This window comes from Xiphophorus maculatus, chromosome 17 (assembly GCF_002775205.1).
Source record: "Xiphophorus maculatus strain JP 163 A chromosome 17, X_maculatus-5.0-male, whole genome shotgun sequence".
Classification (NCBI taxonomy): domain Eukaryota; kingdom Metazoa; phylum Chordata; class Actinopteri; order Cyprinodontiformes; family Poeciliidae; genus Xiphophorus; species Xiphophorus maculatus.
In genome coordinates this window covers 7,577,486-7,601,093 of record NC_036459.1, presented here as the reverse complement: position 1 = coordinate 7,601,093, position 23,608 = coordinate 7,577,486, and the positions used below count along the sequence as shown (strand labels likewise).

The 23,608-nt window shown below is 39.1% G+C and overlaps 1 protein-coding gene across 1 annotated transcript in view; it reads right to left on the bottom strand.

Annotated features, from left to right (window-relative positions):
* The window catches only part of LOC102232124 (laminin subunit beta-1-like), a 33,922-nt gene that overhangs the window by 3,426 nt on the left and 6,888 nt on the right, over positions 1–23,608 (bottom strand). The window contains exons 4-29 of the mRNA XM_023350065.1: positions 21,876–21,949; positions 20,723–20,911; positions 20,577–20,640; positions 19,046–19,248; positions 18,225–18,345; positions 17,511–17,699; positions 16,274–16,450; positions 16,043–16,155; positions 15,873–15,952; positions 14,652–14,787; positions 14,407–14,565; positions 13,082–13,215; positions 12,104–12,224; positions 11,796–11,982; positions 11,073–11,216; positions 10,762–10,993; positions 9,580–9,737; positions 9,202–9,426; positions 6,029–6,246; positions 4,647–4,743; positions 2,647–3,016; positions 2,394–2,578; positions 1,396–1,637; positions 1,117–1,317; positions 609–753; positions 324–531 (exon numbers count right to left, since the gene is read on the bottom strand). Coding sequence (XP_023205833.1) covers positions 324–531; positions 609–753; positions 1,117–1,317; positions 1,396–1,637; positions 2,394–2,578; positions 2,647–3,016; positions 4,647–4,743; positions 6,029–6,246; positions 9,202–9,426; positions 9,580–9,737; positions 10,762–10,993; positions 11,073–11,216; positions 11,796–11,982; positions 12,104–12,224; positions 13,082–13,215; positions 14,407–14,565; positions 14,652–14,787; positions 15,873–15,952; positions 16,043–16,155; positions 16,274–16,450; positions 17,511–17,699; positions 18,225–18,345; positions 19,046–19,248; positions 20,577–20,640; positions 20,723–20,911; positions 21,876–21,949 — 4,372 coding nt within the window. The remainder of the gene's footprint in view (positions 1–323; positions 532–608; positions 754–1,116; positions 1,318–1,395; positions 1,638–2,393; positions 2,579–2,646; positions 3,017–4,646; positions 4,744–6,028; positions 6,247–9,201; positions 9,427–9,579; positions 9,738–10,761; positions 10,994–11,072; positions 11,217–11,795; positions 11,983–12,103; positions 12,225–13,081; positions 13,216–14,406; positions 14,566–14,651; positions 14,788–15,872; positions 15,953–16,042; positions 16,156–16,273; positions 16,451–17,510; positions 17,700–18,224; positions 18,346–19,045; positions 19,249–20,576; positions 20,641–20,722; positions 20,912–21,875; positions 21,950–23,608) is intronic.

The following is a 23,608-nucleotide window of genomic DNA, read 5'->3' as shown; positions in this document are numbered from 1 at the left end:
ATTTCTTAACAGTTTCTTCAAATACGTGAGCTCAGGTTAATGTTCTGATTTGTTTTCATTTTATTCATCTGAACTGCCTGAATTTTGTCATTTGGTTTGGGTATCTTTGACTTATGAAATTGGAAAATGTGACAGTAATTAAAATTAATTTATAGTTGTCACTTGTATTTGTAGTATAAATGGGTTTGTCACACTCTTGTAAAGGTGCATATGAAAGTATGATCTTAAAACTGTTTCTTTAAATATAAAGAAACCTCTAAAATATAGCAACAAATCTGTCACTCTGGACGTGAAACTATGAAGAACAGGACTCTGGGAGTTACCTTGCTGATTTGGCCCGAGTCAGGAGAGATTCTGCACTTCGGATGTCTTTGGCGCTCTGACTGAGGATCTCCTCCACACTGGTCAGAGTGCCCACCTTCTCCCTGATCTCATTGGTCAGCTCCCGCAGCTTCTCCGCCGATGTCGGCATCTCCAGAGCCAGCACCTCATTGGCCACCGCCTCGATCACAGAAGCATCTGCCTTCTCATCTGCTCCATCAGAAACAAACCTGCTGTTATTTTGCTCTCTAAACTGCGGTTAGCTGAGGAGATGTTGATAAACTTACTGGTCAAAAGGTCGCGGATCTCTTTGATGAGGTCACGGAGTTGCTTGTTGCTCTGCTCTACTCTCTCTTTGCTGCGATTGGATGAGATCAGCACATCCATCGCCTTCGCTTTGGCCTCATTTGCGCGGATGTTTGCTTCCCAAACCTGACCGTAAAAAAATATCTGATATTAGCTCTCTGTATCCGATTACATTCCTACAAATGTTCTGGCAGGATTTTAGTTTTTTTCCAGACTTAAATTTTCAGAGTTTATGATAAATTCAGCCCAGATTTAAAGTCTACATTTTACAGTTGATGGATGGATAATCAACAAATGGACGGATAAGGGTTGGATAATCAACAGACTGATGGATGGATGATCAACAAATGGATGATGGATGGATAGATGGATGATGGATAATCAACAAACAGATGGATGTATGATAAATAAACGTATAAATGCACTGAAGTATTTTTCCCTCCTATTCCTGCTCAGGTGCATCCTGATTCCCTCCATTCTTCCTCTCACCATCCTGGAGAGCTTGTCCACCTCCTCCATGGCCTGCTGGATCTCCTGGCCCAGCTTCTGGGAGGATTTCAGGGCAGTTTGAGACGTTGTGACGAAACCGGTGCATCCCTCCCCTCCACAGTGGGGCGCTCTGTCCTCCCTGTCACACCCGAATCCGCCGCAGGTGGAGCAGCTCTCCCCTTCACCTGAGCCGCCACACATCTACAAAAGCATCACGATAAGACGCTGGCGACCAGCTGAGGTTGTGTTGACTTGATTACACCTCCCAGTGTCTCTCACCTTCTCACTAAGCGAGGACAAGTCAAACATGTCCAACTCTTTGGACAGCTTGTCCAGCTTCTGCGCGTTTCTTTGGTGTTTCCGGTCAAACTCCCTCTGACTACTGCTCAGTTTGTCCTCAGTGGCTTTCCGTAATGCAGCTGACTGCTCCAGAGTGTTGCCAGGATCACTGGTTGTGGCATTGGAGCGAAGCTCTGCATCTTGGGACTCCATGTGTGCAGCAGAAATTGTGTTCATGGCTCCTACAAACCACAAAGTTGAGGAATCAAATTTATTCTTAAAGAAAAAGCTGAACAACAAACCTGATTCATTTTCATTTGAAGTCAGTGAAACTGAAGTAATCGGAGTATTTTGGACTAACCAACCAGACTTCTTTGAAGACCCATTGTGTAGATAATGAGATTTTAGTCTGCTCAGTTCTGCCTATTCTAGCTCCTTTCAGAATGAGCTGTTTTAGGGCCTCTGTTACTTTAAATCCAAATAAGCTCCTAGCCAAGCCCCTCAACTCAACGTTTTACTTGAACCTAAAAATGGCTGCAAACAGATTCGCAATTATACGACCATACATCTTTGCAAAAGAGAAGTGGAGCCTCCTGCACAACCAACAAGAATGCAGCAAGTGCTTTCCTATTTAGTGAACAACAAAACACCTGTCTTTTCCAGCAGCCATTATACAACGCATAAAGCCGTAAAGCCAACTGACCAAACCTGCTGGAACTCTGTTTGGATTGCTGGGTAAATGTGCAGTGAATGTGACTCAACATTCGGGAAGTTTTTGAAATGGCTAATTTTCTATTCACCAAAAAACATTAACTTATTGGCAAAAATTACTGTGTTGTACTTTTTTAAACACTTGAACTGTTTTCAGAAGGCGTTGAGACCCAAATGGAAGCACAAAATCATGCAAAAAGGGAATTTCTTATAATAGATCCCTTTGAAATCTGTTAGACTGTAGTGTAACTAAGCATGACGTGATTATGAGGAAGTATTTTTCTCACCATGGATGTTGGCGTTCTTGGTGTTGTGGACTTGCTGTATGAGCATTTGGACGTGTTGCTCCAACTTGTTGGCCTCCTCGGTCAGTACATCCAAGTTTGTTTCCGTTGTGTTTGCTACATCGTTAACATGATTCAGGTCTTCCTGTGTTGTGCTCAGATTCCCGTTGAGGAATGACACCACTCCACTGGGAACACAATGAGATATTGAAGCAAACTGTAAATTTGATCCTGCTGTTTCGATGTTATTACATACTTGATCAGATGTATCAGGTCTTGGATGTTCTCCAGCTTCTCTGAAGCGGTCTTGTTTAGCACAATCTCCCTGACAGCCTTGGCGTTTCTCTCCAGACTGCTGATCAGCTCCTTGTATGGCGCCGTCACTCCAGTGGTTAGCAGCTCGGTAACTTGGGCCTCCAGACGACGAGTCTGATTGGTCAGCTCGCCTACAACGGTGTCCCAGACGGAGAAGCACTGGTGGCAGGGTTCGCAGATGGGGAAGTCCCCCTTGTAGCCCGTGGCGCAGCGGTCACAGCGACGGCCGGAGAAGCCTTCTAAGCAGGCACATTGCCCTGTGGCTCGATGACACTGACCACTGGAGATTCCCTCGGGTTCACAGTCGCAAGCTGGTATCGCAAAGAAAATAAGTATTAAGGTCAGTTTTTGGATCTATGACGATTACTGCTTGGAAGTTTGAACTTAGAGTAAGATTTGGTAGATCACACAAGAGTTGTGGAAGTTATTTTGGGAAATTAATGGAGGGGATTGAGTTGTTTTTATGAGGTTACTTTAAACTTTATAGTTTCTGTTTTTCAATAAGTTTAAGACATTTTAAGATCTCCGTTTTAGATACACAAATTTATGACTTTTTAAGGATGTGTAGACATCCTGTACTTTGCTGAATCGACTTTCAGTGTAACTTTCTGTCTCTGGTGTGAACTTATTTAAACGTTTCATCTACAACCAGAAATTTTACGCTTGAATACAAAAAGGTCTTGTTAACCTCTCAAGTTCTGGTCCTTGCACAAAAAAAATAAACAACAGGCTTTCCTTCCGTCCTTTGAGACAAAGAATGGTTATGAGTCAGGCAGAAGGAATGCAGAGTTTTTAACCATCGCTGCTCCATTGAAACCTAAAACAAATGTTTCTGTCATGATCACACAATATGTTTGTCTTTAGAAACGCATATTAGACTGAAATTTACACATAGTAACCAATGGTACGAATCTGAGATACTGTAAGAGCAGAGAACATCCCTCCCACTCATTTCTCACACCGTTTCCCATGAAGCAGGCGCATTACTGAGTCATGTTCAGATAGGAAGCAGCATACAGCTGGTGTAGCAGCTCAACAGACCAGCATAGGTGCAGCTGGAGAATATGAGGAATCTGTTCCATGACAAAACAGGGATGCTTGGGAATCTATGAGGACATCTGGTTCTCATGAGTGTGGTTTCTCCCATATCTATCCCATTTGTGGCCATGTCTTTGGCTTTTTCTGTTTCCAGCTACTGTGCCACTAAGTTGGAAACAATCAGCAGTTTGAGCAACAAAACCACAGATTAAACACCTTAAATTTGGATTGAGTTGGATCTGGACTTTAGCAGGGCTGCTACTAACAATTATTTTAGTTATTGATTTAATCTAAAAATTATTTTTGCCGATTAATTGGATACGAAAACTGAAATTCTGCAGATTTCTCATTTAAGCATTTAAAAAAAAAAACTATTAAAAATTATTAGAAATACATTAAAATATGCAAATAAACAATTCAATTTCTTTTTTAAATATTGCTTAATATGCATTAACAGGATTCCATTCCATTTGTAGAAGAAGATGAATTTGCAGCTAAAAAAATACTCAACATGTGAACAGGGCTGATCTGTTGACTATTTATTGGATTAATCAATTAATAACTAGATAGCAGAAGGTGCTTAAAGAGATTTTTTGCAGCGATTATTAGCGGGTGAAGCTAAAACTATGACATGGAGATTTTGGTAGAACATATTTACAGATAAAGTTTTCTTTATCTTCTATAAAAAATGTATATATTTTTGTGATTTGGCTTACTCACTGCAATGAATATGTTGTTCTTTGAGTAAATGGTCTTTTTTAGAGTCTGTATACACCAGTTAACGATTAATTGATTTACTAAATTAGTTGATTAGTTTAATAATCGACTAATCGTGATTTGACACTAGATTTTAGATTCTCTCAAATGTGCTGTAGGTGCTTGTGATGAGTGATAAAGTCCTACCGTGACATTTGACCTCTGGATTTCCCCAGAACAGCTCTTTGCATTCTCGACACGTCCTGCCACTGAAACCCGGTTTGCACACACACTGACCTGTAACCTACAGGAAGGCAACAACACAAATCCAGTTAATTCACATGAATTTTAGCCTAACACTGTGCAGAAAGTGGTAATTTTCAAGGCTTTTTGGTGCAGAGACAATGGAGTTTTGTAGTTGCTTTTTTAGCCTCTGAATTAAATGTGCATTCAGTTGTTCCACTGTGTATTCTGAGACTTCCTTCCTCTGCTGGAGAGAAGCCAGTAAACACAAAGGTTTGTGAGAGAGTAACATTTCAGTTTTTTGTATACACATGTGTGCGGTTATTGAAAGCAAAGCAAAAGGAAAGCAGAAATTGGAAGAATGCCCTTGTAGCTTTGGTGAATATATCAAAGGAGTTACACAAACAGAGATCAGAGTGTTTAGTGGAAAGATAAGAGAACCCTGCTGTTTTCCCCTGTGTAAAATTCCCGTGTTGATCTATGGAAAAACTCTGGCAGCAGCAGCTCAGTAGAGCAGCACTTAGAGTTCGAGTCAGTTACTGGCTACTTTGGGATTTAGTTTGGTTATTTCTTGGTCTTTAAATTCTGGTTTAGATTCGTATGGCAGACTTATTCACTAGTTGCTTCAATTTTCCTGTGATTTTTTTCAAAATCCGACACGTTCCTCCAGCGTTTCAATTTCTGTTTGATCATATTTATCTGTTATTATTTTATTTTCCCTTGTCTTGTAAATTTTAACTTATTTATCTTAGATTATTTTCAGGCTTCTTTCCCGTTTGGTTTCCAGATCCTTCACTTTGATCAGGCCCCTCCGTTTTAATTGGTCTCCTCCTTCAGTTTTCCTGCTTTCTCCAAAAACTATTAAACACTATAATCTATAGTGCAGGGCATTCTGGGTAAATAGAACTAAAACAAATGCACTTGTTTAGCGCTAGCGGGAGAAAAGGCTTGTGATCTTATACCAACAACAAAAGAGAAATCCTACTCTATTTTTGTTTACATTTCATGTCTTCTTCAGAGGTTTTTGGGTCATTTCCTTCTGTAGTTATTGGTGCAGCGCCACCACAGGTGAGGAGGGGAACAGGGTTTTAAATTTGTTTGGATTTTTTGACAGTGCAGTGTGAAAGTAAACCACAGCAGCTGAAAATGTAACAGATCTTTCAATTTTCATTACCAGTCAAACTGAAAACACCTTAATTGCTCACCTGCTTTAGATGACAATACTAATAGCCCAGTTCTGATCCTACTCCTCCAACGTGCCGTAACTTACCTCATCATCAGCCTACCCAAAATCTAAAATATTTTGCTCATGCTATGACTGAAGTTTTGCTTTGCGTCTGACTCACCACATCGCAGGAAGACCCGGCAGCGTGGATAGGGTCGCAGTCGCATCGTTGGCAGCCCGTTCCACTGGCGAGGTTCCACGTATTGGGAGCGCAGCGGTCACAGTTTTGCCCGACCACGTTGGGCAGGCAGGAACACTGGCCATTATGCTGGTCACAGCGGCAGTCGTCAGGGGTTGGACAGACATAAGATGTCGTCCCCAATGAGTTGCACATGCACTCTTTTTTAAAAAGGAAGACAAGGCATATGTTATATTTACTTCTAGGAAGTCAGACTTTCTTTGAATCTTTTAAAGTGGTGTTCAGGCTTTCTGAAATTAATTCATAATACACCCAAACCAGCCTCCAAAAGTAACCTGTGAGCTCCAAGAAAAGCTGTAGGTTCTGCAGAGTTATGCCAAATTTCAGTATCAAGTTTTAAATCAACACATTTTAAAGACCAGTTACAAAAAGTACCCATTAGTTAAAGGTCACCTATTACATTTTCTTTAACAGGTTAAGATGGAGCTAAAAGTGTTGGAGCTCCAGCTGGGTTGCTAGGTGACGGGGCTGGGCTCGGCGGGGGTTGCTAGGTAACGCTGGAATGTCAACTGAACATTCGTGAGGTTTTTGAAATGGCTCATTTTCCAAATACCAAAAAACATTAACTTATTGCCGAAAAACAGTTGGGTATTTGTTTGTTTTTTTAAGCACCTGGGTTGTTTTTAGAAGCAGCAGAAACCCAAATTTAAGTATAAAAATGTCCCTTTTAATCTTTGAAAAGTAACCTGCACATTCAAATACTATAGGGTTAGAGTCACTATAGTTACCGTATTTTCCGCACTATAAGGCGCACCGCATTATAAGGCGCACCTTCAATGAATGGCCTATTTTAAAACTTTTTTCATATATAAGGCGCACCGCATTATAAGGCGCATAGAATAGATGCTACAGTAGAGGCTGGGGTTACGTTATGCATCCATTAGATGGAACTGCGATAAAGGGAATGTCAACAAAATAGTCAGATAGGTCAGTCAAACTTTATTAATAGATTACAAACCAGCGTTCTGAAAACTCCGTTCATTCCCAAAATGAACAGCTGTTGCTTCCTCCACTTCCGCACCATTGATTGTTCATGTTAAATTCTCTCGCTGCTGCTCTGTGGGCTCTTTGCACCTCAGCTTAATGATTAACATCGATCCGAAGCCCTGACAAGTAAACTGGAGAAAGGTTTTTAAGATGTTCGCCTCGTTATACACAGATACGAAGGTGAGTTTTACTTTCTTTAAACTTTGTGGCTAACATTAGCTTTAGCTTATGCTAGACATTTTTCTTGTAAAAATGTGCTATTTAAGTATCTAAACATTTTTCATCCATTCTAACGGACAATGTTTTTACCTTATGTTCAAGTATATTACGTGGTTTATTGTCGTTAGTGTCAGAGACCAAGTAACGGGGATTTTACGGCTTTTTGCTTCTGAAGCACAACGAGCCCATAGCTTAACATTAGCTCTGGTGTCGGCGTTCTAGTTCAGCTGACTGTTCAGGTTCAAAGTTGTTGCGTTTAGAAAAATATGGCCGTGTTCCTTAAGGTCTCCGTGTTATTTCGCTTTATTAGTTTTGCATGCTTCTTATGAAGCAGGACGGTGTTTACAGCGGTTTGTACAGGCAGATCAGTAGCTCGGCTGTCTGGCTCTGGTCTGCTCTCTGGTTCCCATAAACTCTCTTTCAGGCTGAATACAGAAGTGATAACATGGAAATAACACGGGAGGCTCCTTTACCTTCTTCTTTAGGCTGAAGAAGTTGATCCGGAATGAAATGAAGGCTGTAAATTTTGCTGTGCGCGTTAGCTTTAACTGGTAGCGACGAATATTTACAAGCCATCGTCTTCTTAATTCAGGATCGTTTGGAAATCCACGAAAACGTAAAAGCCCATTATATTAGGAAGACAGCAATGTTCATAGTATTGTTTTATTTGCGTCTGAAATAAGACTTTGTCTTTTCTAGCTGTCATGGTAACTCAAAGCGAAAAAAGAGAGCCGCATTTGGGCATGCGGTTGTGACATCAGCGCGGCAGGTGCAAAGAGCCCATTCCCCTGTTCTACTGTGTGACTGATCGCCTTGAGCTTAAACTCTGCCAGTTTGGGGTCTTTACACAAAACCCAGCGTGCACCGCTGGCTGCATCGGCATCTGCTTTCCCGTTTCTTCTTCCACGGGGGAAAATGAAGTCGGCGGCTGCTTACCGTAGTTGCCAGACCTGTTGTGGCTCAATATTGATCCATATATAAGGCGCACCGGATTATAAGGCGCACTGTCGGCTTTTGAGAAAACTGAAGGTTTTTAGGTGCGCCTTATAGTGCGGAAAATACGGTAATTTAATTTCCTTAAACTTCAGGGAATGTAGCCAGGGTTCTCAGAAGAATAAGGGCCTCTGGGCTGGGGCCGGTTTTGGTGCCCTATGCAAAATGAAAACTACATATTGCAGAACATTAATAAGCTGCAAATTTGAAGAATGGTTGCTATCAAATGTCTGGCATATGACTCCATCTTGGTCTCAAAAAGGTCATTTTTAAATATTTTAGTGTTTACTAAAAATTTAACAACATTTCAATTAAACACCTCATGGCCATCTTTAATATGAGGTGCAATATTTGTAAAACATTAACAGTACACACAAAAAAACTATCTTTTTTGAGATTAAAAGATAGTTTTTAAATGGGCAGTATAAAACTACTGCCCATTTAAGCTTTTTCTAAAGTCTAGCACAAAATGTAACTACAAACTTTCAGAAAAAGTAACTTTTAAATTCTGGAAAATACACTTTGGATTTGGGAACATTGTCTGTAATTTCTAGAAAAGTACATCTAAATTGTAGAAAGTAATCTGTAAGGATACAATGTTTTCAGTTACAGGCTCCTTTGGATTTAAATTGTAAGAGTTAAGCTCCATTTTCTTTTGATCACGTTGCTATAGTATGTGTTAGAAATGCGTATTTACTACAAGATATAAGAAGACATGAGGAAGAACTTAACTTTAACATATTTGAAAAAGCAATGAATATATACCCTCCAAATTGGACAAAAGTTCAGAAGGTTTGAAGAATCACTGCTCAAGATCTGCTATAAAAGTTCCTAAATCGTCTGGCTCGATGGAAGCAAAGCATAAGCCGAGTTTCTTTTTGTGTATCTATACTCACTCCGGCAGCTCTGTGTGGCGGCGTCGCCGTAATATCCCTGTTTGCATTGCTGGCATGAGTGGCCCTGCGTGTGGTACAGACATTTGAGACAGGCACCTGTGCGGACATCGCAGGATCCTGGGTCATGCATGTCAATGTTGTTGTTGCAATCACAGGGCGTGCAGCGGCCACCGGGAATGAGAGGGTTCCCATAATAACCCGGGGCGCACTCATCACACCTGGTTCCTGGATGACAAAAGAAAACAAATTTTTTTTTTTTAAAGTAAATTATAGGGAGGTAGAAGAGGTGCAACATCTTGAGATCTGTGTGACTTGACGACATGATGACAAAATGATGCTTTTGTGCTGCTTACATAATAACAAATCTGTAAAATGCACCTTTGTAGCCGTGGCTGCACACGCACACCATCTGATTGGTTAGAAGGTAACAGCTGTCTGCAAAATGCCGACCACTGCGGGGTCCGTCCGGACACATGCAGGGGCGACAGTGGCTCCCTGATCCCAGCTCCGGGTCACCATGGTAACCATTCATACATCTAAAAAAGGAGAGAGATTTCATAGATTTGTTTCAGATTTGTTCTGTTGAGTTTTTACAAACTCAAAGTTTCTCATTATTAACAGTGTGAAGCTTCCAGCACTCTCCAGATGTTTCGGTCTCAACTTGCAGCTCCACTTAAATATGGAGTTCCCCAAGGCTCCATTCTGGGCCCTTGTGTGTTTTGTTATATATCTTGATAGAGGTCTGTTTTTTACTGTGTTATGTACAATAATATAAACATGAAAAATATACATATGATTGCTGCATCCTAAGTGCACAAAGAAGCATTATCACAGATCCTTCCTCCCACCTGCTCTCAGACTCTATAACCATCACTGCTACCAACAAACTAGGTTTACATTCCTGTTGCACAGTTTTACTCATTTTTGATAACATTTCTACAAAATTTTATTTTCACACATTGCAACTAGTCTGTAGATTTTAATCCACAAATATACACGTTTTTCTACATTTTAAAAAATAATCCTACTCAGTTGCACATTAGACTGGATTGTTATTTTTGATAACTGCACAAGATTTTTATGTCGTAATGTTGTCCTTACTGTACAGTATATTATTCTTAATTTTTTATGCATTTTTTGTGTACCTAAACGCATCTGTTGTTTGTCAGTTTGTTGCTGTTGCAACCTGAATTTCCCCGCTGTGGGAAAATATTCTACTATATAATATTCATAATATTCTGATGACAAACATCAAACAAATCAAAACTTCTAGCTGGACTGGCTGAATGGCACTTAAGGTTGTTTTAGCTGCTGCTGTTGCCCAACAATCAAACGACTCTGTTTTGTGATCCGTGTTTTTGAAAATCAGAGCCCATTTTTATGTTTACAACTTGCCAGTCTTTGGCAGATGGCCAAAGACTGTGTCTTTGGCCATCTGCAAATCAGTTTGTTCCTCATTGCTTTTTCTCTTTTGCAATGCTAAAGCATGCAGTAACAAATGGACAATTATGTAACACTGGCTCAGCAGTAATGGTGTACTTTACTGTCGCCACATTGTACCTCTCACAGTGATGTCCGGTGGTGAAGTCTCTGCACCCCTGACACTCTCCGGTCTGAGGGTGACAGTACTCGCTATGGCCGTTACACTGGCACGGTCGGCACTGAGGGAACCCCCAAAAACCCGGTAAGCAGTGGGAACACTGGCGTCCTGTGGCTCCCTGTACACACTCACACTGACCAGTTGATTCGTGACAGAAAGGAGTGACGGAGCCCAGCGGGTCGCAGTCACAAGCTGGGGGTTAAATTAAATTATCATTAATGAGAAGAGTTGGGCCACCGCACAGCAAAGTGAAGCGATTTCTGACACTCACATCTGCAGCCAGCAGGACTGAACAGAAACGTAGCCGGAGCGCAGTGGTCGCAGTTTCTGCCGACCACGTTGGGTCGACATCGACACTGACCGCCGCTGGGATCGCACACGGCGCTGATGGAACCCTGAGGGTCGCAGTGGCAAGCTGGGTGGCAAATAAATAGTTAACACATAGTAGAAGGAAGTAGATACAGGATTTTGTAAACGTTTTATTTGATTTGTATTTAGCTGCCTTTATTCTCCTACACCTAAACTGAGATCTTATGGATCCATTTGTTTCTAGAAGTCATTAACTATCAGATAGATTCCAGCTGCTTGTAGTTTAATCTCAGTTTGTTTTGTGAAAACCTCAGAGGTTTGTTACAACTAGCATCATGAAGATCAAGAAACAGTGGACAGGTCAGTTAAAGTAATGTTGAGAAAAGGTTTAAAGCAAGGATTGGCTATAATAGATGCCCCAAGTTTTGAATATCTCAATTTATCATCTATGGAAAAAGTAAAACTATATCCAACTAGCTAAAAAGTTTGAAGGAGCAGCAATCAGAGAAGTAGCCAAGAGAATTTATTAGATTTCTTTTTAGATTAGTTTTGTTTTGGTGGTCCATGAACTTTTATATTCTGCTTTAAATTTGAGAAAGAGATTAAAAAGAGCCTCAAACAAACAAGATATCATCTAAGGGACCAAAAATCAACGACTTGAGACACAACCTAACCAGTAACTTACTCATTGCTCCTTTGTGCAGCAGAGCAGAGATGCTGAAGATGTAGTCATTGCAGATGTCCGTCATCGGGCTTTTGATGACGCTACGGCTGCTTTCCAAACATCTGTAGCGCTGAAATGTGTCCCACGCTTCCTCACCCTCCATCCCATGAAACATTTCCATCTCTCTGACCCGGGGCATCAACACCAGCTAAAAACAGAGCAGAGGGTTTGTGGGAGTATTTCAGAGCTTGAACAATGTCAGATGACTTTATATGGAGCTCTAGGAGGCGTTCAATGCAAATAAATGTTTTGAAAAAAAGAAAACATACAGAGTCGACGAGCGTGTGTGGATTCTGGATGTGGCTGTCCAAAGAGTACCGCGGGAAAGTCAGACGGATGGTGTAGTTCAGTCCTTTCTCCAAACACACCGGACTCACGAGCAGCACATGCCTGCAACACACATCAGGGTCAGTTTAGCGTGTATCCAGGGTCAGATTTAAGACTTTTTAATTCCAGGTTGAACGAAATTTAAGACCAAAGAAAACTATAAAGATAGGGGATCGGTCGAGGCTTCTGCTGGTTCGTGTGTGTGCTGGCAACAAAAGCGAGCCAATGGTAAAAACAAATGTCTTCCAGCCAACATCCATCCATTTTCTAACACCTTTATCCCTAGTGGGGTCGGGAGGTGCCGGTGCCTATCTCTAGCTAACGTTCTGGGCGAGAGGCGGGGTCACCCTGGACAGGTCGCCACGCTAGTTAGCTAGCCACTACCATGAATTACTATCACAAAGTATTAGTTCTATACTAAGAAAAGATAAATACAATTATGAGAATAAAGTTGTAATATTCTAACTGTATTTTTGTATATTTACACTTTATTGTTGTACAACTTTATTCTCAAAATATTATGACTTTTCCTTGTAATTTTTTACATTTTCCTAGCGTGGCCCTAATACTCCGTCATAAGTCACAGAACGCAGTAAAGATGTCTGTGTGCAACTCAAACTTTTGCCTGACAAAAGAAAAAACACTGCATAGAAATGGGATCTAGCTTTTTTTTCTTTTTTGGGTAATTTCTCTTCCGTTATATGGTCCTCACTCCTTACCAGTTGGTGACGGTAATGCTTCCTATAGTTTTTTGTCAACCGCCATTAAAACAAAAAAGAACTACATACAAGATTGAATAGTCCTGTGATGCCAAAATTTAAGACCTGTAATTAGCCAACTTACACTTTTTTGAACTTTTCAAGGATGTGTGGACACCCTGGCATCTTAACACCTGGCAGGAAGTGCAGCAAATGTTTTACCTGGATCCAGGTGGGAGAGAGATGAACTGCTCGTCTCCGCTCTGGGCGGAGGTGCTGCAGTGAGCGGTGTAGCTCGGCGGGTTGAAGACGGGGCGCTCGACCCGAACGGTCACCTGCTCCCACTGCTGCGGCAGCTGTAAACACAAACACGCAATAATATGTTTACTCTGTGGTCCTTTTCAGACATTCTGAGCTCATAGAGCTCATACAGCAAAGCAAAGTTACCATAACAACCATTCCAGATTTGGGTTAGCTCTGTTTCGTTCAATTGTAGACTTTTGGTCGGACAATCGTTCCCTCTGATTTTGGAAGCTGACCAAAACCAGAGTTGTTGATTTCTGGAGCTCAGTTTGGGTCGCTTGGTAACGGGCTTGGCTGTGGTTGTTCGGTAGCGGCCTGGGTTTGACTCGCGTTGCTAGGTAATAGGCATGGGTTGGTGTGGGTGACTAGTTGAGGGGCAGTGCCTGCTGATTTGTGACATTACATTCTAGAGGTTTTTGTAACGGCTCGTTTTTCATACACCAAAACACATTAACCTACTGCCAAAAATTTTTAAGTGCTTTGGCTGTTTTTAGAATCAGTTGAAACCCAAATGGAAGTACAAAAATGTGCAAAATGTGAATTTTGTATGATATGTGCCCTTTAATAAAGGCCCTAAGAACTTTGTTGAACTCTTTCAAATATTACAAAATGCTTGGTGATTAAAATCTGACGGCCTCTGTCAAAAAAACAGACAATTGATGTTTCAGAAGGACAATAATTACTTCAGACTCAATTAGAAAGAGATCACATATATAAATTATGCCTGTCACAATAAACAATAAATCAATTAATCGTATGACAAGTTAAAAGAAACTCAATTTTCATTTGCTTTATTGTTTTTCTCTTTTCTTTTCTACCAAAAACTGGATGATAAAAGTCTTCAGTTTGGTGCTTTGGTCTCAACTATCCCTTTATTTTGGTATAGTTGAGATCAAAGCATTATTTTCTGTATTTCTGAAATACAGAAAATAATGCTTTATTTATTTATTTTGGATATTTCAAATGTCTTCCAGTTCCAGTGTTTAAATGTCCATTAGAATTTAAAGTTTATTGATCATTGTGAATGTGTTCTTGCATTTTTTAATGCCATTATTACTCTCATATCACTTAAAAATGGTCTCAAAACAACGATATTATCATTTATCGCAATAAGTTCTGGGACAATTTATCGTCCAGCAAAATATGCTATTGTGACAGGACTAATATAGAAACCAAACTACCATACTGAAACACAAGCAGGTAGCTAAGACTGATAAAATAAGAAAAACCTTCCTGTACGTTACCTGCGGCTCGTAGCGTACAAGTATGTCGTAGTCCATTGACTGTGGGATGTTATTGACATTGAACTCTATGTACCCGCCTTCAGGGACATGAGCAAAGCCCATCCCGGTCCATGTGGGGCTCCGGTCCTGAGGATAGGCCCTCGCAACAGATTTGACCCCCTGAGATAAAGAAGAGATTTCTCAAAATGTTGGAGTAGGTAGATCAGAAAAGGAAGAAACATTCAAAACCAGTTTCATACGCTTACAGGGCCGTGTTGAGCCTCTTCAGCTTCGTACGTGTAGTGATCCAAAGAGATGAAGTAGAATCCGGACTCGACCTGATCGCAGAGGCGTCCGAACATGTGCGCCCGGCAAACGCACTGCCCTGACTGGGGGTCACAGCTTTGGAGCGAGAAAAGGCAGATTTAAAAGACTGGAACATCGTTTTCTTCTTTAAAACCTTTTTGAATCAAAGAATGAATATGAGAACATGAATAAACATTCAACTAAAACTGTTACAATAAATTCTGGACGATATGGCTTAAAAATATACCAAATCTGATGTCCGATTACATTTATTTCTCCGTTTTTTTTCTGAAACAGAAATTACAAATGACAGAGAATATTTTCTAAAAGTGTTTTTCTCTCAGTCATCACTTCTGTGAGTTATACAAAACAATATTAGGACCAGGCTACAAGACTTTTTCTTTAAATACAAGAAAATAGTCATAATATTAGCAGAATAAAGACCCAATTTTACCAGAAGAATATCTTAAAATTACGAGAAGAAAGTTGTTTTAATGGTAAAATGATCCATCTGGGTTTTTTCATTCGAAATATATCTCCAAATAATACTATTTTATTCTTGTAATATTAATGCTTTATTTGTGCATTAATTTGACTTTGTCATATTACTACGATTGTATTCTTGCAATACCACCAACTTTATTGAATTAATTGTTTTTTAAATCTTTGCCTGACTCCAATATTTAGTTGTACAGTTGACATCTAAATAAATAGAAACTGTAAAATACGCTGGTAAAACAAGATGACCGCATTGGGTTTGCTGACATCCCCCAACAAGAGTGGATTGTTGGGGGGGGATGCATATTTTCCAAAAATTAAATCTTCAATTGATCAAATCGATTTATTGCTCTAAAAAACTGTTTCAAAGTAGCTCAACAAATGTATCAGTCCAAACAAATAGACCTCCTGGCGCCATGTTTAATTGCTAACAGGAAGTTGTTTTGAAGCAATCTGATTGGCTGGCATAGGTTTTACCTTTGCACTACACTGCCCCCTACAGGTTTGGCATGTTTATGACACCATTATCTGGGTTCATGTGAATGAAAACCTTTCTAAAATCGCTCCCGTGTACAATATAAATATTTTTAAAAAGATGTTCTGGAGATATTTGTTTTTATCAGAAAGACCCGGCTATGTGTGTACAAGGCCTTAAACCAGCTTTTTTGAGTGTTTTGACCTACTTGTTGTTGATTGCTCCTCCCTGGTCGCAGTCACACGGTCTACAACCGTCCATGTCATTTGACAGACCCCAGTGCTCTGGCTGTTTGTACAAAAAGAAATCAGACGAGTTTTACTCATACCGAAGGTGAAATGATCCCCACTGAATGTGACTTTGTGTTTGGAGTCGTACCAGGCACTCATCACAGTTGTGACCGGTGACAAGTCGCCTGCAGAAGCACTGTCCTGTGTCTGAATCACAGGGGTTTCCTCCTGGCATTGTTCCCAGGATGTTGCAGGAACAAGCTGCCAAAAAATACAATGAAACAATTCAGCAGCACGTCTTTGTGATTAGTCACTTCCCTTCAAAATGCCCTTTATGGTTCAATGAATATGACAGAAAAAATAGAAATGTTGAACCTACGCAGGCACCCATCTGGCCCCTGTCCAAGTCCGTAGTGTCCCTGTCTGCAGTGGTCACAGCGCTCTCCCTCCACATAGAGTTTACACCGGCATTGACCCGAGATCAGCCCGGCCGCCACATCAGTCCGCGAGTCACACAGTCCGCCCTGCAGAGATCCCTCCGGGTCACAGTTACACGCTGCAAAGACACAAATAATTACGTTAAAATGATCTGAAGAGTCGAGACCAATGGATTATAAAGACTGAGCACAACTAAAAGTCTTTAAAGTTGACAAATATAATTTCTGTCAAAATGAGCCAACCTGGAACTCAACTACATTGAAAGACTATTGTTTGCCACTTAAAAAAAATTATTTGTTGCATGTATAAAGTTCAACATGGCAACTTAATAAGCTTTACATATATACTTGTATAAACTCAATTTGATTACTGTAATAAATATTTTTTTAATGAGTTACATCACCTGTTTTCTTCTAACATTGCGTTTTATCTCTTTTGCTTCATTTTATTGATGAATTTCACTTTCTGTTTTGAATTATTAAAGCGTTTTACTTTGTTTATTCCAGTAGAACTTCCCAGATTTTCATGACCACAGCTGGTATTTATTTTCCTTGCCACATTTCAGTAGACAAACATGTAGAAAACACATCAAACCAACCTATTAATAACAAGTTAGAGAATGTAATGCATTTTTTGTACAATATTTATTCCTGCCATATCTGAATGTAGCTAAATTAGAGAGGTCAAGAAGTAAAAGAAGTGCCATTTTGTTCTGAAAGTTGTGTCTTCTGACTGCATCTGGACATAATTTCTCCTTTTTTAAATTTTTTCCACTTACTGATTGCCATATCTGGTTCAAATTTTGTTTAGTTTATTTCACCAACTTGATTCCAATTTGTAATTCCTGCTTGTTTTAAATGATCACATTTGGTCTTGATTAATTATCTATCTTCTTCCTACTTTAAGTGCTTTTAAGTGTTAGTTTGTTGCTGTTATTAAAGATCCCATAGGTATTAGCACATTGTGTGGGTATGTGTTTAGTTGGCAGTACCATGTAGGTGTCTGTAATCACGTTATAACAGCCGTCATTAGGTTTTCCAACATATTTAATCCAGTTGGTGAAAGAACCTCCACATGGTTTCAGTCAATAGGAAACTAAAGATCTCCTGGAAGATGCCAGCCCCGTTCACAGACAGGTCATGTAAGCGGTCGTTAGCCATTGTTTATGAGTTACGTACGTTCACAGATGTTGGGGTCTCTCAGGTCTCTGTTGGGGTGCTGGTAGAAGAAAGGCGCACACTGCTCGCACTGCCGGCCCACTGTGTTGTGCTGGCAGTCGTCGCACACGCCTCCGCTAACGTTACCGGTTGAAATGTACACGGCGAGGTCGAAGTGACACGACGTGGAATGCCGATTGCACTCGCATCCTGAAAAAAAGAAAAACGAGTCATGTGATAGTTCTTAAAGGAGAACTGTTACACTTCCTTCAATAGATTAGGATAGATACAAAACATGTTCATTACATTTATTTGCACTAAGTCATTCTTAGGCCATGAGATTTTAGTCTGGTCAGTTGGAACTCAACTTGGGTTGCTAAGTGACGGTGCTGGGCTGGCTGGGGGTTGCTAGGTAACGCCACAGTGCCCGTTGAACAATAGGAAGGTTATGACACAAATCATTTTGACCAAAAATCATGAACTTTCTGCCAGAAAACGACTGGATGGGTTTTTTTAAGCGCTAGTGTTGTTTTTAGAAGCAATAGAAACCCAAATGGAAGTACAAAAACAAAATGTGAAGACATTTGATCTATACTTTTTGAAAACTTAAAAGTTTTAAAATGGCAAATAATGTCAAGTTAATGTAAATATTTTAACTTCTTTGACCAACTAATTTGTTGAATTGCAGCAAATAACAGACCATAAAGAGCTAAACCGATCCGTGTGTGCTCTTACTTTTGCAGGAGTGGGTGTTTCGGCCCTCCGCAGGTCTCCATGGCAGGTCGTGGTAAAACTCTTGGCAGCGCTCACAGTTCAGCCCCTCAGTATTATGGTTGCAAACGCAGCGGCCATGAACCTACACACAAGAGTTAAGACTAATCTTTACAGGAAAACGTAAAGTTTACTAACATATATCAATAAACGAATGGTAATAGTAAAGCAGATAAGAGGAACAATAGTTCAAGCATGAAATTTAGTACATACATTCTTCAAAACTCACTTTCAAAACATGTACCGCAAAAATTCAATATAGCGGCCATTTTTCAAGAGGGCCCACACATCTGACCTGGCACTACTGTTATGGGTCAGATAATTAGAAGAAAAATAAATAAATATTTTACATTAACATAGTAAGCTATGGTAATTTTTGTTCAAAGCAATTGTATATTAGACTGGAATTAAGATGGCATCCAAGATGGCTACCCTTAAAGACAAATTTTGTAACATCTGAATAATTAATAGAGCTGGACAATTTTTTTTATCAATTTCTACAGTTTTGGAGGCAGAAAATTAAATAGACAAAGTGAACTAACTAGAATAAATAGCAGTTAAAGTGTGGGAAAATCTTATACATTTTATAATATATTTAGAATCTTAGTTGATAAACAGAAAAGCAGTTAATGTTATGAGAGAACTGTTGATAAAAATTCATTAACTTGTTGAAGTCCAAATGGGTCTTGACAAAGTATTTCCAACAAATTTGGAATAAATTTCATGATCCAAATTGTGTATGGAAAAATCTGCTAAATAAAAACTGATGTAAAGTTGTTTTATACCATTCCTTCAGGTCTGCCCTGTTCTCTGTCCATGGGCGCGCACTCGGAGGCGTGGCCGTAGCAGAAGCAGTTTCCTCGGACGACCATGTCAAAGAGCGCGTAGTAGTACTTCTCCGTCACTTCCTCTCTGAAATCCACCAGGTTGTCGCCCAGCGTGTGGAGCTTGATGAACTTTATTCTGAGGTTTGTGATCTTCAGCATGTCTAAAACACAGAGAAAACACTTTTCAAACAAATGTAATTACATGTGTAAAATTATGAAAACCTATTAATAATCCACTTGATTCTGTCATCAGTTAAATTCAACTTTTAAAACATGTTTTACTCAATTATTATTTACATTTTAGACCTACCTGCAAAATAAAATGCTTAATAGCTTCTATTTTATTTAAGTATTATAGCAAGTTAAATATAAATGTATCTGTAAATGGTGTTTTTTAGCTGCTGCAGGTTTTTCCTACCTTTAAATTCCTTCAAATAAAACGTACATTAAACTTCATAATAGCTATTATTGTTATTGGTTTTAGAGAACTAATGACATCCCTGATTTCAAGCCAAATTTTGTCAAATATTTAGAGAAATTTAAACAACAAAGCTAAAATTTCTTATGTTTTTACTTTACTTTTAGATTGTAGATATTTATATCTGTTTGGTTTGTTATTGTGTGTGTTTTTTTTAAAGTTTAGAAAATAAAGTTTTTTTCTAAAATTTGGATTTAAATGTTTTCCATTAGGGTTGTTTAAGTCCTACAAAAACTTTACATTTTGTAATTCTGGAAACAATAGAAAACACTAAAATCTATTCCTGTCTTTATATTTTATTTCTAATCTCTTAACGTGGTCAGGATCAACAGTTACGGATTAAAATAAATTTTCTTTTTAACTTCATGGCCGTCCTGGAAGTATCCTTTTCTAACTTTCTCAGCTCATTCAGCAGCTGTTTAGTTTTTGAGCAGTGTTTTTTGGTTTGTTAAAATGAAATAAAAGGACTAAAGCTCAACCAATAAGCCTGTTATGTTAAAAACGGACAGTAGTAGGATCTTTTAAGCACTTTACCATGATGCTAAAACTGTGAGAAATGCTGAAAAGCCCGTCTCAAAGATGACCAGCAGTTGCATCTCTCACATGAATGAATATAATAAATTCAAAAATATGTTCACTTTATTGGTTTGGGATACAAGACAAAGATGAACCAAGAATATTGTTTCATTTTTTGAGAGTAAAGTTATTTTTAGTGGTGAAATAAAAAAAAAAAAAGGTTTCTGCATGGGTTTGTGACTGGGAAAGAGAAATTGTGTCTCAGCATGGATGTAAACGAGTTTACAAAGTCCAAGTTGCTTCTGTATGTGAAATTCCTCTCTCTGCGCTTCCTCTCTGACCTCTTCGCTGTGGGAAGCTGCACAGCCGATAACAGGAAGTTACAGGAAGCTATTTTTATTTGGATTCTTTGTGCGTAAAGTTGCCTTTATTAGGCCTTGCTTACTGATTTGTGTGTTGTAAACAAGCTGTCTTTAAACAGAAGATGCAGCTTACTCTGTATCCTCAAGCTGTAGGGGTCATCAATCTCAAAAGCAGGATCCAGCACCCGAAATATCACCTAAAACAACAAGAAAGAACAATCAAAACCAAACTCTGCAACAAGGAGTTACAAAAAGCAAAAATACACATAACTAGTTCACCTCTCCCTCTGTGGATGGTTCAAAGTCTGAGTAGCGGGTGTCACAGATGATTTCGTCCACTCTACGCATTGGTCCAGTGGAGATGCCGGGAAAGACAGACCCGCAGTTTTGGGCGAAGTATCTATAAACCTGCCATGTTTCCCCAAAATCCATGGACCGCTCAATCATCATGGCAGCAGGACGAAACGTCTGCGAACACAGAACCTTGTTCAATGAAGCTGAAATAAATACAAATATGATTTCTTTTTTAAAGTCTTGTCCTTATCTTGTTTGTTCTATCTAGCTAGTAAGCTAGCAAACAGCTATTGTCAATGGAGTTAGCTTATCTACTTTTAAGATAGGAGGATGTAGCTTGCAAAATGTTTTCTAAATAAATGAAATATTTGCTAAAATCAGTTTCATTCATTAGCAGCGGTTGAGTTATCTTTCTGCTTGTCAAAAATGCTAATAAGACAGTTAGCCAGCTAAGTGTTTATCAAGCTACTGTACAGATGATTTGGTCTGAAAGACAACAGATTTAGTTTGCTGTACATTTCTCAGAAATGTAGCTAGCTAAAACAAACTGAAGCAGTGAGTATCTGTTGAATTATGATGTTCATGACATGCAGATTGAAATTTGATGTACACAGTAAAAACACAAATTTTACAAAGTATTTTAGTTCTAGCTTATGTGCAAATACCTTAGTACACTTTAAATGAGACAAAACTAATTTACAAGTAACTTTGTAACAGATCATTTCACTTATAACATGGTAAAGTGATATAATCTGCCAATGGAACTAGTATTTTAAAAAAAAAAAATATTAAGGAATTATTCACTTTAAACAAGATATATATATATATCTTCCTATATATTTCCGAAAAGCTACTTATAAGTTAGTTTTGTCTTATTTCGAGAATCCTTCGGGAATCCTTCGAGAAACGGATGCTGATTTTTTTATTTTTTTTTTCTGTGATGTTGCCAGAAAACAGGATGTGGAGGGACTGGGGAAGTGTGTCCCTGAGTGTGTTTTGACTATGAGTGGAGGCAAATTATTAAGAGGTCAAAAGCATCTTCCTGTTACTCCTTCGTCTCTCAGACCAGGATGACTTTCTGAAGGTCTCTGAGACTTTATCTCTTTCTCTGTATGTGTACGAGTTCATGTTTCAGCACCTTGAAGGTCATGATGAGGTGTGTGAAATGAAACTCGGCCTCCAGGTCCAGCTGGATAGTTACATTCTCCACACCTGCAGAAGAAAGACCAAACAGAAAATTAACAATTTACACCTTCAAATTTACGAGAATTTAAAATGCTGATGAGTTTTTCCCCATGTCCACACATGCAGACGGTCTGTTTTCGCAGCTGAGTCGACTCAGGTCCAGATATGAAACCAGTCATAGTTGGAGCAGGAGCCAGTGGTGCAGATGGCTTTGGAACAGCAGGAAGAATTTAAAATTTAAGTAAAATTAATTTCACCTAATTTTGCTTAATTTTTCTTACATTAAGCAGAATTAATTTACTTAATTATAATTAATTTTAAGTAAGTTCAAATTAATTTATTAAGTAAGTTAAAATGAATAACCTGCTGTCCAAATCTTGAACTGCAAGAAAACAATCAACCCCCCCAAAAAAATTTTAATTGGGCCTATCTTATACTAATGTAATTTTTCAAGACTGTTTTTAGATTTTGTTTCTAAAATGATTCACTGATCAGTTTTCTAAAATAAAAATAAAAATCAACAATTTTGATTGTTGATATTTTATTGATCAGATAAAATAAAAAATGCATAAAAGGTTTGTTTTAAAAATGTTATTAAAACAAAAAAACCTTTTTGTGGCCTCGAGTGCTTTCACCTTAACAATTTTGGCCCTCCTGGCAAAACGTTGGACACCACTGAACTACAGGACTGCTGCAAGGGAATTAAAAATTCCCATGTGAACACTAATATACGTCTCCAGCTTCCTGCTGTTCCAAAGCCATCTGCACCACTGGCTCCTGCTCCAACTATGACTCAGACGCCTGACAGTTTCCCACCATTTGGAAACAGTGCGAGTCTGCAGCATAAATGCTTACATTACGAGGGATTTACTATCAATCAATCATCAAATTTTATTTGTATAGCACATTTCAGCAGCAAGGCATTTCAAAGTGCTTTACATCATATTAAAGACAGAATCACAATGCAACATAGAATCAACAATCAAAACACAGCATTAAGTCAAGTTCCATCATTAAATTTGTAATTGATTACATTTCAAATACAATTCTAAACAGGTGGGTTTTTAGTTGAGATTTGAAAGAAGTCAGTGTTTCAGCTGTTTTACAGTTTTCTGGAAGTTTGTTCCAAATTCGTGGTGCATAGATGCTGAAAGCTGCTTCTCCTCGTTTGGTTCTGGTTCTGGGGATGCAGAGCAGACCAGAACCGGAAGACCTGAGAGGTCTGGAAGGTTGAAACAATAACAGCAGATCTTTAATGTATTGTGGTGCTAAGCCATTCAGTGATTTATAAACTAACAACAGTATTTTAAAGTCTATTCTTTGAGCTACAGGGAGCCAGTGGAGGGACTTTAAAACTGGTGTTATGTGCTCTATCTTCCTGGTTTTAGTGAGAACGTGAGCAGCAGCATTCTGGATCAGCTGCAGCTGTTTGATTGATTTGTTGGACAGACCTGTGAAGACGCTGTTGCAATAATCAATACGACTGAAGATAAACGCATGGATGAGTTTCTCTAGATCTGGCTGAGACAGTCCTTTAATCCTGGAAATGTTCTTCAGGCGACAGAAGGCCGACTTTGTAACTGTCTTTATGTGGCTCTAGGCGTCCCACTGCCAGAGAGCCTGCTGTAATGTGATTACACAGAATCTTACAAACATAGTCGACCATAAAATTCATAAAAGCTGTAA